The sequence below is a fragment of the Phoenix dactylifera genome, chromosome 16 (genome assembly GCF_051530095.1).
Source record: "Phoenix dactylifera cultivar Ajwa chromosome 16, Ajwa_hap1_PhDact_Kaust_v1.1, whole genome shotgun sequence".
NCBI classification, from domain to species: Eukaryota; Viridiplantae; Streptophyta; class Magnoliopsida; order Arecales; family Arecaceae; genus Phoenix; species Phoenix dactylifera.
Genome location: NC_143205.1, coordinates 18522789 through 18537841, shown reverse-complemented (window position 1 = coordinate 18537841; position 15053 = coordinate 18522789). Strand labels below are relative to the sequence as shown.

General features: G+C 41.0%; 2 protein-coding genes across 3 annotated transcripts; one reads left to right on the top strand and one right to left on the bottom strand.

Annotated features, from left to right (window-relative positions):
- Window positions 1-387: 387 nt before the first annotated feature.
- Window positions 388-10092, bottom strand: APG5 (autophagy protein Apg5 family). 2 transcript variants are annotated; one of them, XM_008806602.6, is made up of 8 exons: window positions 9684-10092; window positions 8444-8568; window positions 8189-8255; window positions 6480-6569; window positions 5406-5493; window positions 3377-3520; window positions 2131-2262; window positions 388-1641 (listed from the first exon to the last, which is right to left on the bottom strand). In XM_008806602.6, exons 1-8 carry the CDS (start codon window positions 9795-9797, stop codon window positions 1280-1282), a joined length of 1122 nt encoding a protein of 373 aa, XP_008804824.2. In that variant the 5' UTR covers window positions 9798-10092; the 3' UTR covers window positions 388-1279. The 2 variants fall into 2 exon arrangements, with proteins under 2 accessions (XP_008804824.2, XP_008804849.2); XM_008806627.6 differs by lacking the exon at window positions 3377-3520.
- A 3834-nt stretch (window positions 10093-13926) lies between these two features.
- LOC103718014 (histone H4) lies at window positions 13927-14554 on the top strand. The gene has a single exon (XM_008806639.5). It carries the CDS (start codon window positions 14062-14064, stop codon window positions 14371-14373), a length of 312 nt encoding a protein of 103 aa, XP_008804861.1. The 5' UTR covers window positions 13927-14061; the 3' UTR covers window positions 14374-14554.
- The last annotated feature ends 499 nt before the right edge of the window (window positions 14555-15053 follow it).

Here is a 15053-nt window from a genome sequence, read left to right as displayed (position 1 = left end):
CTAAATTGGATGTCTCAAATTTTATGAAATGAATAGCATGACAAAGGATGAGGGAATGGTTCAGGAGCAGTTCTCATCTTGACAGCAGGATGTCTCAGCGATACCGGAAAAACAGGGCAGGGAATCACCAGCAGTAATTTGGAGTGCACCTGATGGGAAGGCAGTTGAATACACTATGTAGTGCAGCAGGAATAGGTTCTGTGGTAATGCACGAGGTGAGACAAATACCCCATTGTTTGCTGTTTCAGCAGAAGCGAAGGCTGTCACAGCTATAAGAAGATTATGAGGATAAAAATAGGATAAAAACACCTGACGTTGTTGAGGCATTACCTGGCCAAATTAACTACTTGACAAGATGGCAGTCATGAAAGTGTAACACAGATAATCTGATAATCAAATAGATATGGTGGAAAGCAAGTAAATACTTCCAAACATTTTAGAAATGTTAACTACATACACTATTTTGTGCACATGAAGGTAGACATGCTTCTGTTTATATACCCAAGATTACAGGAAATTTTAAAAGATCATGCCATCATCTGCATCAGGTTCCAACGTCCAAAAGTGGCTTCACCGTCGACGGGCTTGCCACTGTGACTCACCATGGTTAGACATGTCGATATTCATCTTTATTGTGGTAATTGCAGAGGATAAGAGGGCAGCATTCGCGGAATGAAACTTCAGTCCATGTTACAAACAATATTCAGGTGATGCAATAAAAAACCAGCTCAGGTGCTTTTATGCCCAATTACCCTTCCCGAACTGACCTGGTGACATATCTTGTAATCTGGAGAGAGACAACTGCTTTGCTTTGTGAGCTAGACAACTGCTTTGCTTTGTGAGCTTAACAACTTAGCACATCGTGTGATATGAAAAATCCATGAATCCATTTCCAAGTGCAACCACTTGCACAGTTCCTTCTGCAGAATGCGTCTGAAACAGATTTAGCTGCAAGTGACACGGGACTGCTGCTGAATTTGTGATGATGGAAAGCAAGCCAGATTTCGTTCCATCTATCCCTGCTGACTTGTAAAATTCTGCCTGCAAGCTTTATTAAGACATCAGGGAGCTAAAAGAATGTAATCTCGGACATATTTTTTTGGTTCACTTTGAAAATGAAAGTACCTCCATTGATATTTATGTGAACATGCCTACAGTTCAACAAAAACAACTATCTATTTACATTTGTACAGCATTAAATAATGTGTTAGAATTGGCTCCACAAATTAACAATAGAAGACTTGTTCTTTTTCTGAATAAGGGCATGGACCACAAGATGTCATCTGATTGTGGATTGATCTGAGGATGTCCCCATAAATACACAGATGTGAAGGAAGTATTCAGGGTTCTTCAAGTTGTTAACCACCCAAAAGAATGGAATATCCATATCCAGTTCGATTCCTTGGATACGGATCATCTTAATTTTAGACTTCTTCAACAGCTGCACATGGGCCTGGCCAGGAAATGGTATTTCTTCAGCTTGAGCATTCCGCAAGCCACCTATGGTTTCCGAATCCCCATAGCTTGAATCAGCTCCAACAGTTTCCCCTTCCCTCGGGAACTCATGGTTGTTGACCAGGGACTCCTCAAGAAAGATTTCTGGTAGTAAGGTTTTCATAGCGCACTTTAAACTTAGGCGGCCTGCATCATTATGCAATTAGTCCTATTTAGCCAAACTATACTGAATGGGATTTCAGAGCCCCATCAAAATAACAATAATTAAAATAGAAAACAGTGTGGGAACCAACTCAAAAAAACACATATATAGATTCAGGCAATCAGATTGATGCATCTTTCGGAAACTGTGAAATGAGAAAATGGTAGGGATCAATTTAGTAATTACTAAGTACATCTACTGAATTTCAGATTGCTACAGCCATGCATGCTTGATAATTCACATTTATATTTATCCAAAAGCATAATGTATATCACTTCGTTATAAGATAGTCATATCATGAATTTCTGAGATAAGATTTTAAAAGTATTTTAACAGAAAGAGAACCTACAGTATAGTTTAAATCAGTCTAATATACCAAATTGGAGGAATGAATGCACGAGAAGAATACAGAGAAAAAAGTAGCCAGCTTTTCATGCAGCAATTGGATGTCCTTACAAAAGTCTACAACATACCTTCTTCCTTGTGAATCTCAACTGGTCGGTTTATATAGGAGATTCTGTCCCAACAATCAATTGGAACTGCATCCTCTAAGTCATCAAGATCTTCGCTAATATTCCGCACATACAAACGAACTGGAATTCTGCCTGACCAGAGATCAATTGATAAGAGAAAACCAATTTATTCCACTGCTAATTTCCACTCATGCATAATCATTAATGCTGTGGACTGAGCTTCACATACGAGTATATGACAAACATTCATTCAATGGGTTCAAGATGCAAGTAATGCAAAAGAAGACGCTACTTAGAATGACTGAAAAACCTTTCACTAAATTCTGCAGATGTCGCGATGGTCATTTAACATAATCAACTAGTGAGGATGTTCCCATACATTAATATATAATCCTTGCATATGCGTAGAAGTTTTCAGAAGAATTGCTTTCAATTGATTCTTTCATTTAATATCATAGATCATCTCGACTCAGATAGATGTAGTGAAAGAGCCAATATATCAGCTCACTTTAAATTCTACTTATAAAAATTTGTGTCCTTAGAACTCAATGGTCAAGAAATTATAATCAAACTTTTCTTAGAATGATTTTTTTTCGGAGTCATGCAGACATAGTATTAGTTTATGGCATTTTGAGAAAAGTTTTACGTTACAAGCCCAGGTTACAGGGCCTTAGAAAGCCAGATTAGCATCATTATATATGTCTTTGGGATAAGTTGACAAAACATATATAACTCATAAAATACAGCTAAGAGCACTGGTTTGATTATATTATCTGAGCTGAATAATCCATGACAAGTTTTTGAATATGTTGGTCTTTTTCTTCACTTGCTTAATTCATTTAAAAAGGTAAGGAATTGTTTTCTTCCAGCCAATTTTTGTGTTTTCTTCAACTTCTATGAATTTTCAAAAAGCTATGAAAGCAAAAGATTATCAATTATGCACTGAACAGCTTGAACTGCTGGATGATTGATGATCTTCCAAAATGCATTTTTTTTACGTTCTTTTGAGGCTCTCTGTTCTAAAACAAACTGATCAAATGGTGCTCTAGAATATGGTGGAATCAAAATTCTTGTTCAAGAAGAAAGGAACAAATTCCTAAAGTTACTCTTCTTGTTCTTTTCAATTGAAAATCATATTTTTCTTAAAATCACTGCATGCCCATTCTATTCTCAAACAAACCAAATCTCATGATTTCCCATTAACAATAGAAATATTAAATTCGCTCATAAAAGCAAAATGAAATACATGGTCTGCCAGATCCAGTGAAATCAGGTTCACCAATAGCCTGTCGAGGTTGTACCAAGGATGAACCTGATCTGACCATGCAGTCCTCCCCAAGTGGTCCAAGCTTAAGCCTAGATGAGATTCGAAGAAAGTCATCCATGTTACCTAATACAAATCTTTGTCAGTACGAGTTATGAGCTGAGGAAAAAATCTAAGTATGCAAGTGTCAAGCAATAGCTTGATAAATAAACATTTGCAGAGTCTAAGATGCCATATTTATACAGAAGGAGGATTAGACGACAAAATTATCAATGAAAATCACATGATGAGACAGATAGACTACAAATCTATGCCGTTGATCATGACCTACAAAATCTAAAATAACAAAATATCAATGATGAAACTATTTGGGGGTTTCATAACAATACTTCCAGTGGTTAAAAAAAAAGATTGTCGTTTAGGGCAAGAGACAATGGTTCTATTAAATTTGTGGTTTAGAAATATCTAATAGTGCTTTCATCTTGGTCCATATGTGTTCCTAGATGTCTGTATCATGTGGATCATCAGGTTTATGATCTCCCATGCATTAATTCAGCTCAGTAAATATCATCCATTTTATGATCACTCATGGGGCTCTCTCTCTCTCACACACACACACACAAATAGGCAAAACTATCATTCTAGACTGGAGTGAAGAGTTAAAAGCAGGGTACAACCAATTGCCCCAAATCGGGCAGTTCGAATCATGGTTGACGGAACTATCCCGAATCGTCTGGTTCGAGGCATGCCGGTGGCAGATCGGAAGGGTTCCGGCAACCAAATAGAGAAACCAGTGACGGAGGGGGAGAAGAAGGAAAGAGAAAAAGAGAGAGAGAGAGAAAGCTGGGGAGGGAGGGAGAGGAAGAGAGAGGGAGGTTGAAGGCCGACCGACAGAGAGCCGGCAAGCCGCACGACCCTCCGCCAGTCTCTCTCCCTTCTCTCTCTTTTCCTCTCTCCCGTTATCCCTCTCCCCTGCCCCCTCTACTGTGTTGGTATGGGCTTGGCACGGAAGACACAGGGCCATACCCAACCCATGCCGTCGGACAACCGATCCGAGCCTTGGTACCAGCACAACAGTTCTTGGTTCAAACCATACCAACCTAAACCAGTCAAAAACTAGGAATTCAGTCCTTAAAACCCTCTCGAGCCCCTCCTGATGCCCCATGATCATCCTCTCTCTCCCCCCTTCCACCATGATTGGAACTCCAAAGCTCTACCATGTGCGTCATCAGTCACTCGTCTTGCTTGTTCGATTGCTTGTCTTGCTCACCCATTTGCTCATCTCGCTCCCTCGATTGCTCATCTTGCCCCTCTTTGACGCCATTGTCGCTAACTGATGCTAGACGTGCCCAGGTAAGCCCCTCCCCCTCTCCCTCTCTCTCGCCCCTCCCCCTCTCCCTCGCCCCTCTCCCTCTCTCTTGCCCCTCCTCTTCTCCCTCTCTCTCCACATCCCTCCCTCTCTCTCTCTTCCTCTCCTCCATCTCCCCCTCCCTCTCCTTGTTTCAATGAGCCCATGCATAATATGATACATACCCATACTTTATCAAACCGATCACCAGCCAGTACGAGCCTCGGTACCAGTTCGGCAAACCTTAGTTAAAAGGATTTCCATGTCTTCTATTGTATGAGTATGATACAACCAGACACATCGTGAAATAACAAAACTATCCCGTAAGTATGAGCATTTGCTAAAATGAACTACAGGGGTATTTTAGTTCAATAGAAGGGCTAGCTTCTTACATGCTTTGGTTAAAAAAGAAAAAAGTAAATAACTCTACCCTATAGCCTTATAAATGCATATATGCATACATACATATATACATACGGACAAACATACATAATATATATTCAGATATGTTAAATGACACTTAAAATCTCTCTTAGAGATCACATGCTAGATGCATCTCTTTACAATTCATTAACTTTAATTGTGTCCTAAAAAAGAGTTAATTTTGTGAAGAATTGCCCTCAATTGAAATTTATGAAAAATATTAACCAAGTGTGCACGTACCTTTTACCAATGATTGCCAGAGCTCAAACTGATCAGCTTGAGACATATTCATGATATTCTTACAGTTCCCATTAATAATGTAAGCTGCCTGCAGACATAAAGGTGCTATAAGAAAGCTGGATCCTAAGCAAGTCAACATCCGAATGTAATTCCCATGCAAATTATTTTTTTCTTCCAACTAAAAGAACATCATATTTTTGAATATACTACATTCTTTTTTTTGGAGGGGGCGGGGGGTTGGTTGGGGGGGAGTTGAATGCCAGGGCAAGGTAAAACATTTAAGAGTAATGGAGCAAAGGCACATCATCATGAAAATTTTTTGTTAAGCAAAACTGCAACAGCACACCCAATTTTTATAGATCATAATATGGCTTGGCAGACTGTCAAAGGTTAAGCATAACCATGAATATCAAGTCTTGTTCCAATTGGTCATGCCATGAAATGATATGGCCCTTTATATGATATTAGATTACATGAAAAAAAGATGTCCCGGCGGGTATATGGGTTGGAGTGGGAAAAAGGTTTTTGAGGATCTAAATAATCAAAATGGATGAATTTAGATTACACTTACATAGAACCATATGCCCTACCGGAAAGTTCAAGGTGACGTACATAGGACAATGATTTATGCAGAAACTGGCTCAATTATATGTTCTGTAGGGGAATCAGATGCTTGAGGATCTAGGAGATCAGAAGGGAAGCTCTTCACATTCAGTAGCAATTCAGGGCAAATTTAGGCAAAAGAGAGAAGTGAATTCTTCAGCAAAAGATGGATGCATCATAAAATTCTTGACCGTTTCTTGAATAAGTCATGTCAGTTGTATTCAAATAATTACTTAATATGTGCATGCATATTAACAATATGCCGATAAATTTGTACCAATACAGTAACCAAAATCATGAGTAACCACATGTAATCTTGTTATGTCTAATAAGAATTGGCATCCAATATGTATCAGATATGGATATGGCATGCAACTGAGATGCCCGCCAATCCTAGATAAGTATGATCACAAGAATAAAATCATCCTTTTGAGAATTAAGTCAGGAATAAATATGTTGTTAAACTCAGACCTCTTTCAATGAATTGATGTAGCTCCATTTTACACTATCTTCACCCTCACAGGGCGTCAAAACATCTCCCGGATGCCCTCTGAAATGAACCTGTGAATTTCTTGATCTGTCAGTTGAAGATCAATAAAAGAAAGAAAAGCAATAAATACAGGCTTGAGGTATTATCAGATGTATGCAGACAGACTGGCCATTCAACCTTTTACATTCACATGCTATTATTTCTACCATTTGGTCAAGGCAGCAAAATTCTTTACGTAAAGAGAAGCCAAGAAATTAGATTTTTTCCAAACGATCGTCAACTAACATAGGACATTGATTCTGTGACAGAGGGCCAGAAATTAGAACATTAAACTCAGAAATGTGGCGTTCATAATCAATGAATGTCCTGGGACATATCTTTCTCATTACAATCACAGCTAAAAGTCATCAGAGTCAACTTCCATGCAACAGTCACTGTGTACCATAGTTGGGTTTTTTCTTTGCAAAATCTCTAAATATATGAGTGTTTCATAAGCAACCTCCTTTTTTGAGTAAAAAGATGGGATTGTCAATAAGTTATCTTCAAATACCTGTGAATCATGGGAGTTTTGTAGTGCCAATGGATGCAACCTTTTTAGAGGAAGAAAACAAACTCATATCACATTATCAGAGAAAATCTCTTGGAATTACAACTGCTATCTGGTAGTGTTTGGAAGCCAAAAATTGATACATGCACTCAAAAAGCATAAATATTGTAAAAAATCGTACAACAAGGAAAGTTGAAAGCTGAAAACTGAACCATATGAAATCACGAGGTACATCTATAAGCATAAATATTAAATTGTGTCCTACCTATCTGAGTCAGCTTTTAATCATATTCTCCATCCATTCTCATCACAAGTCACCTAGAACAGCTCTGATTTTTTCCAGGTAATTTCACATAACTACTGAACAGAGATGTCGTCCTTAAATGAAGGGCAAAAGAGGAGGACGAATCAAAAGCACCAATAGGGCTCATTTAGCAAGCCACACAGTCTCATGCTAGCAATGATAGATGATAGCAACACAAATAAAAAGCAGCCTCACTCCACTGTGCAGACTTCTCATCAGAGAGGAACCCACTCCGAAAAAGGTAGAATTCATAATTGAAATAAAAAGACTTAGTGGCATTTAATAGCAAGTGTCAAAAACAAAATTCCTAGCTCTGTGAGGCTATATATATCAAAACATAAGGCACTACAAATTCCTTGGTCCATTGATATAACCAAGTTAAAACATATCATGCTCAAATTAGGATTCAACACTATTTTCCTAGTCATGATATTTTGGAAACCATGTAAAAGCTGAGGTATTTAAATGGAGGATCTGCGGACCTACTGGCTTATGCAAAGATCTTCAGAACTTGCTTTCTTCACATATTCCATTAAACCATAATAAAAATAGTAAGGTTAGTAGGGGAAAAATGGTCTACAGTAATAACTACTGGCCAGGTAAATAGAAGATATAATGGCCATGTGAGAATTAAGAATGTGTAACTTGCCTTACAGGAAATTATCAAGTAGAAGATTCAATAAGAAATATAATTTACTAGAGAGGACAACTCAAAGCACTGGATTAATAAATTAGAGTGTTTAAATACAACAAAAACTGCTTGAAACTTATTTGTGAGATTTTCAGCCTAAAGGACTGCAATATGGTGAACAGAAATCATGAGAAAGGGATGATCATACCGTTAGATTCCACGGCCTTTCTGGTTCTGCACATAAAAGATCAAAGAGAACTCCTATCGGTATATACCTAAAAGAGATGCATTAGAACATAAAGATAATAACGTTTAAAGGGAACTGACTATCATAAGTTATCTGATATAAGGGCAATTGGGTTAGTTACATTCTCCAGGGAAAAGAAGCGATAAACAAGAAAAAAATAATTTCCTGGCAATTGACATCAAGTACCTACGAAAATAAATGATATACATAACATACCACTTAAGTGGTAAGCCTTTGTAGTCAAACCAAACTGAGTCAGTGCCAGGAGGAAGTGTGCTGCTGAAATGAGGTTTTATAAGAGGTACCAATAGAGGCAGATACCCAATCCGCGACCCTAAAACCTGAAACAACATATAAGTCCAAATGGGAACTAAGTAAGCGAGAATGATGAATGACTGCATTTGCTAAGCACGTATATTTTGACATTTAGAATGGACGTGCATGTGCAAAACTAGGGTCACAGAGGCAGATAGAACTAAAGCAATATTTGCATGAATTCTAGTCAAACTGTTATATATGTGCAACTATTTGCACATGAAAAATGTAAAAATGCATTTAAAAATGTAGATAGTCCAACCTTATTTAGTAATTATTATATAATTAATGCAAAGATAAATGAGTGTAAGACATGACTGCACTTGAAACCAAACTTATATCTGCACCAGTTATGTTGATACGCAAGTATATCAAACAGCCATAACATGCTAGGTGAAGCAGAAATGTTCAAGGTGTCGGAGCCAATCAAGGAGAGCAACTAAAGAAAAATTGTGATTAGCCATATTATTTGTAACTCTCAGGACACGAGACTTACACACGTATAGACAGATTGATGGACAGACAGAAACACACGCACGCATACACGCACATACACCCATATACACATACACACACACACACACAGAGAGAGAGAGAGAGAGAGAGAGAGAGAGAGAGAGAGAGCAGACATGGAGTTGAAAATTGGCACTGGCAAAATAATCGGCGAAATGCAAGACTTGATAAGTCCCTGTTAGGCAACAGCATCTCCTCATGGTTTCTCAAGCAATGAAATCAAATATCGTCATCTAGTTTAGCATAAAAAAAAGGAAGGTAGACAAATTATAACAAAATGAATATCGTCCTGCGTAGATGTGTATAGAAACTAATGAAGTCAAATAGTCAACATATCATCCACATTTCATGTGAATGTGATACCAGGGATGAACAAGTTAAAATCATGATGCAGCCCAGGTTATAGTGTCCATTGCACAAGCTTTGGTCCCATCTATCGATTAGGACGCATAAAGATATGTCGAAAAGAGTCTCAATACCATGTCCAATTGAAAAGTAACACTTTATTTCATCGAAACACATAAAGGGCAAAATTTCATCTATCTTCTTCCATAATTTCCTTCTTGTATCGTCCCAATAAAACACTTTCAGCGATGGATTGAGAGGAATAAAGAGGAGAGGGAATTACCAGGATCGGCGGAGGAGGAGGGAGGGTGGTGACCTCGGATTCGTGAAGATGGATCTGGAGAGGGATCGCTCCCTCCCACACGTACTTCACCGCTTCTTCCGAGCAAAGCTCCATCTCCTCCTCCGATCGCTCTCCCTCTCCCTCTTCTTCTCGCTCTCTTTCGATCTCCTTTCGTTCCCTTGGTTATTCTTTGGATGCTTCTCTTCCGCCTTTCCGATGGGTCGGAGTTCGCTTTCGAGTCGTACTCAAAAGCCACCGAGGACGCGAGAAGAGGCAATCGGAACCTCCGCGGTAAGGAGCGCTACTCCTAGGTTTATTCGATGCCGCATTGCCGTTCCTGAGAGGAACGGTGAACTATTCGCTTCCAGTGACCTAGGCACCTAGCGGTGAGGATTTTCTTTTTCTGCCCTAGCTGGAGTGGACCACAGGGTATATCCAGCCTTCCACTCGGGCCGGGCCGGGCCGGGCCACTCGGAAGCCCAAGCTTGACCTATGTACGGTACCGCGACAAATCACCCATCTAGTCATAACTCAGTTCACTGATTCTATTTACTGATGGATGTATTGGTGCGGTGCACCGCGAGAACAATTTCAAGGCTCTCCAAGATATCTGCTGAAATGAATGATGATGTGTATAGGGCTTCTTATTTGGAGGTCATTGTATATAAAATTTCCAAGTAGAGTTCGTGCAAATCCATATTTGACTTACACTCAATTTTTCCACCTATAAGCACGGTGTGATTAGGAAAGCAACATTTATATTGGCCATTTTTATCTAATAAATCATTTGTTGCTATCAGCGGTCATATAGGCGATATCAAGGAGACTGCGAGAAAATAAAACATGCACTGAATTGTATGTACAATAAATGGATCAATGTTAGGTCTTCTAGTTTAGTTTTAGTTGGAGAAAAATTTAAATATCTAGCTAGCTCAAATCTGGAAATATATTTTAGCTATTAATTATTTAATCTAAAAGAAAGCTCATTAATTTTGAAATAATTTGTTTTGATCAAAGAGGTAAAGTTCATTAGTTCTATACCAAAAGAAGAAGTAAACCACTAAATAGTCAATGCTGTAATCAATACGTTTTAAACAGCTTTTAGGCAACGCAATGCCGCTTCACATCTAATAAATCCAAGTTGTTCCTTTTTCTTTTCCTTCCTATTTAATTTTTTCTCTATTTTCTTTTCTTTTCGTCAGCCAAATCAAAATTTTCATAAACCCTAAGAGTGAAAACGGACTGGGTAATATTCATCTAAATCTATTTTATATCCAAATTTATTTGGATATGAATACAAATTTGAGCACCCAACTAATTTGCATATTTATATTCATATCTATTAAATAAATATAGATATGAACTGATAACTATCTTATATGTATCTAAATATCCGGTTTTATTTATAATACTATTTAAGCTTACATAAAACTCATAATTTTTTTTTAAAAAAAATGACCCTTTTAATAGTTTATTTACTTAATTTACGATCTACTTAGTAATAATTTTGATTTCATGGATATAAAGTTTAATTATTCATGTTGTATTCATATCTATATCCATACATTTAGCATCCAATTCCTATTCATATTTATTTAAAGCAAACATGATATAACGTTTTGCTATCTATATTTATATTCACTAGAGAAAAACAGATACATATATGAATATACTAACATTCGAACCTACTTAATTCTAATTTATCCATTCTTTAAAAATGCTTTAATAGTTTTGAAAAGAAGAAAAAGAAAAAATTCCTTAATCATGGATCACAGACATTTTATTTGTAATCATGCGATCAAATAAGGTTTCCCTTACATTTAGATTTTTTCGGAGTTAAAGATATTGAGTGGATTCGAGGGCAGCATGTCTGTAATGATCGGCATCCACCTCTTCAAGATATTTGAAGGCTTATAGACGAGTGTGATTCTTTTCGAGTCTCTCATATTTATCAGAAGGTGAAATATTATAGCGGACTAAGTCGCCTCCTATGCGGCACATCATATGGGAGATTTTTTTTTTTTTTTTGCTGCCTTTTGCTATGCACTTTTTTTTTTCCTCCTGATTTTGTTATGTGAGCTCACACTACCGGTATAAGTAACCGCTGTAATAAAAAAAAAAAAAAAATAACTTATCCCGGGCGTGCACGTTTCACCAGGTGGGGCCGCACGCCGCTCTCCACGTACAGGGCATTGCCGTAATTCTCCACAAAGCCAGCCCCATCTGGCCATCTCCCCGGGCCGTCGAGCCCCACCGTCACGGGTAGTTCTAAATACACCCCCCCTATTGCTCAGGACACCCCCCAAAAATTAAAAAAAAATTAAATACTCTCTACACCCCCCCACTTGCTAAGGACACCCCTAAAAAATTAAAAATTCCTAAATTACCCCCACCCTCCCCACCCCCCACCTCCCCACCCCCGCCTCTGCCTCCTCCTCCTCCCCCCTCCTCATCCTCCTCCTCCCCCTCCCCCTCTTCCCGCCCACCTCTGCCTCCCCCTCATCCCTCTCCCCTCCTCCTCCGCCCCGCCTCTGCCTCCTCCTCCGCCCCGCCTCTGCCTCCTCCTCCCCCTCCCCCTCTTCCCGCCCACCTCTGCCTCCCCCTCATCCCTCTCCCCTCCTCCTCCGCCCCGCCTCTGCCTCCTCCTCCTCCTCCCTCCTCCCTCCTCCTACTCCTCCACCCCTCTACTTCCGCCCCCCATCCCCATCCCCTCTTACTCTGCATCCCCCTCCGCCTTCTCCCCCTTCTTTGCCTCCTCCTCCACCCCCTTCTCCTCCACCTCCCCCTCCTCCTCCTCCTCCTCCACCTCCCCCTCCTCCAACTACCCCTCCCCCCTCCGCCGCCTCCTCCCCACCCTCCTACCCCTCCTCCCCTCCTCTCCGCCGAACAGAAGGATTCTGTTCGGTTGAGGGTTGCCGAACAGAAGCCTTCTGTTCGGCACTGGATCGCCGAACAGAAGCCTTCTGTTCGGCACCGTTCAGCCGAACAGAAGCATTTTGTTCGGCGATCCAGTGCCGAACGGAGCACGAAACGGAGGAGGAAGAAGGGGGGGTGTACTGAGAAAATTTCAAGGGCAATATGGTAATTACACTAAAGGTTAGTTTGGGTATTTTTTTTTTAATTTTTGGGGGGTGTCCTGAGCAATAGGGGGGGTGTATTTAGAACTGCCCCACCGTCACGGGTGGTTCTATATACACCCCCCCTATTGCTCAGGACACCCCCCAAAAATTAAAAAAAAATTAAATACTCTCTACACCCCCCCATTTGCTAAGGACACCCCTAAAAAATTAAAAATTCCTAAATTACCCCCCACCCTCCCCACCCCCTCACCTAAATTGCTCTCTACACCCCCCAAACCCCCCCCCACCCCGCTCTTCCCCTCCAAAACACCCGTCGGCTTCTCCCTTCCGCCCAAAAAACCTCGCCTCAAGCACCTCGCCGGCGGCCAAACCCCCTCCGTCTCCCTTTGAACTGTTCCGCCCAAAGCACCTCGCCAACGCCCAAAACCCCCCCGTTCCCCCTTCTCCCTCTCGTCGCCGGCATTCTGTTCGGCTGCACAGAGCCGGACAGAACCCTTCTGTTCGGCTGCACAGTGCCGGACAGAAGCCTTCTGTTCGGCACTGTGCAGCCGAACAGAAGAGTTCGGTTGAGGGTTGCCGAACAGAAGGCTTCTGTTCGGCACTGTTCAGCCGAACAGAAGCCTTTTGTTCGGCGATCCAGTGCCGAACGGAGCACGAACCGTGAAAAAAAAAAATTTCGAAACAAGGTGGAACACGTACCTTTGCGGCCGATTCTTCGTCCCAAATCACTAGTTGCTTGTCCATGCTTCGAATGGGGCTTAAATCTCCTTCAAAGATCGCCTAAACGATGTAAATGGATCGAGGGGTTTAGGGGGGGTTTGAGGGGTGTTTTTTTTTTCTATTCAAAACGAAACGGAGGAGGAGGAAGGGGGGGGGGTGTACTGAGAAAATTTCAAGGGCAATATGGTAATTACACTAAAGGTTAGTTTGGGTATTTTTTTTTTGGTTTTTGGGGGGTGTCCTTAGCAATAGGGGGGTGTATATAGAACCCCCCCCACCGTCACGTGCGCAAGCACCCTCATTCACCCGACACGTCATCAATCCGCACCAACCTATCCCAACCCATGAGTATCGTCCATCACTAATCCAACCGCCATAAACACCCCTCCCACGGATCGACTCCCCTCTCCCTCCTCACCTAAATCCAAACCTCGCATCCCTTCCCCCTCTCGAATCCTCTATAAAGTCCCCTCCCCGTTTGTCGAATCTCGCCTCCAAATCTCTAATTTATCATCTCAAGTTACAAAGTGAGCTTATTTGTGTCCCCTTTATCTTCGAATTCTGGGTAGATCGACGCCATGTCGGGCCGCGGCAAGGGAGGCAAGGGCTTGGGTAAGGGCGGGGCGAAGCGCCACCGCAAGGTCCTCCGCGACAATATCCAGGGCATCACCAAGCCGGCGATCCGCCGCCTCGCCCGCCGCGGTGGCGTGAAGCGGATCAGCGGCCTCATCTACGAAGAGACCCGGGGAGTCCTCAAGATCTTCCTCGAGAACGTCATCCGCGACGCCGTCACCTACACCGAGCACGCCCGACGGAAGACCGTCACCGCCATGGACGTCGTCTACGCCCTCAAGCGCCAAGGCAGGACTCTCTATGGCTTCGGCGGCTGATGTTCTACTGGGCGGTGGCGGCGGCGGCGGGATTGTGTGGGGTTAGCGCTTGTGCAGGGGTTTGGTTTTCTTGTGGCTTTGTCCGTATTTGGCTGTAAATCCTCTTGCGTCAGTTGTGGGATAGAAAAGGTTTAATGTTCTAATTATGGAATGGAAGTTTGAAGCTTTGCTTGAAGAATTTTTAACGTGTTTATATGCTCGTTTCTTCTGATTGTCATAATTCGTGTGGTTTGTGGATTTTGATTGCTAAATCTCGAGCTGAGAAGTGAAATGGAATGGATGAAGGGGGGGTGGGGGGTTTGTGATCGAAATCTATATACTACATTGAGCTGTTGTCTGCAGTGGAAGTTTGTGTTGGTGTTTTCTCGATTTCTTTTCTAAAGCCATGGAGCAGGTGCGTCTTCTGGTTATCTATAGATTGCTACAGGTTTGTGTCTGTCTATCTAAATTACGTTTTCTGAATCCATATTTTACTGGTCAATTCCTTTGTTGCATTTCTATTGGATGTCTGACATTTTTAAATTTACTAATAGTGGTTGTATAGGTGAAGTAGCAGCCTATTTTAATATGGTTATTTCTCCTTGAGATGCAAGCGGCTATTTGTAATAATTGCTCCATGGTCATGATAATTACTCAGAGTCTGCTTTGCATTTGTTTGTGGTTAGAAAGATTCTTAATTT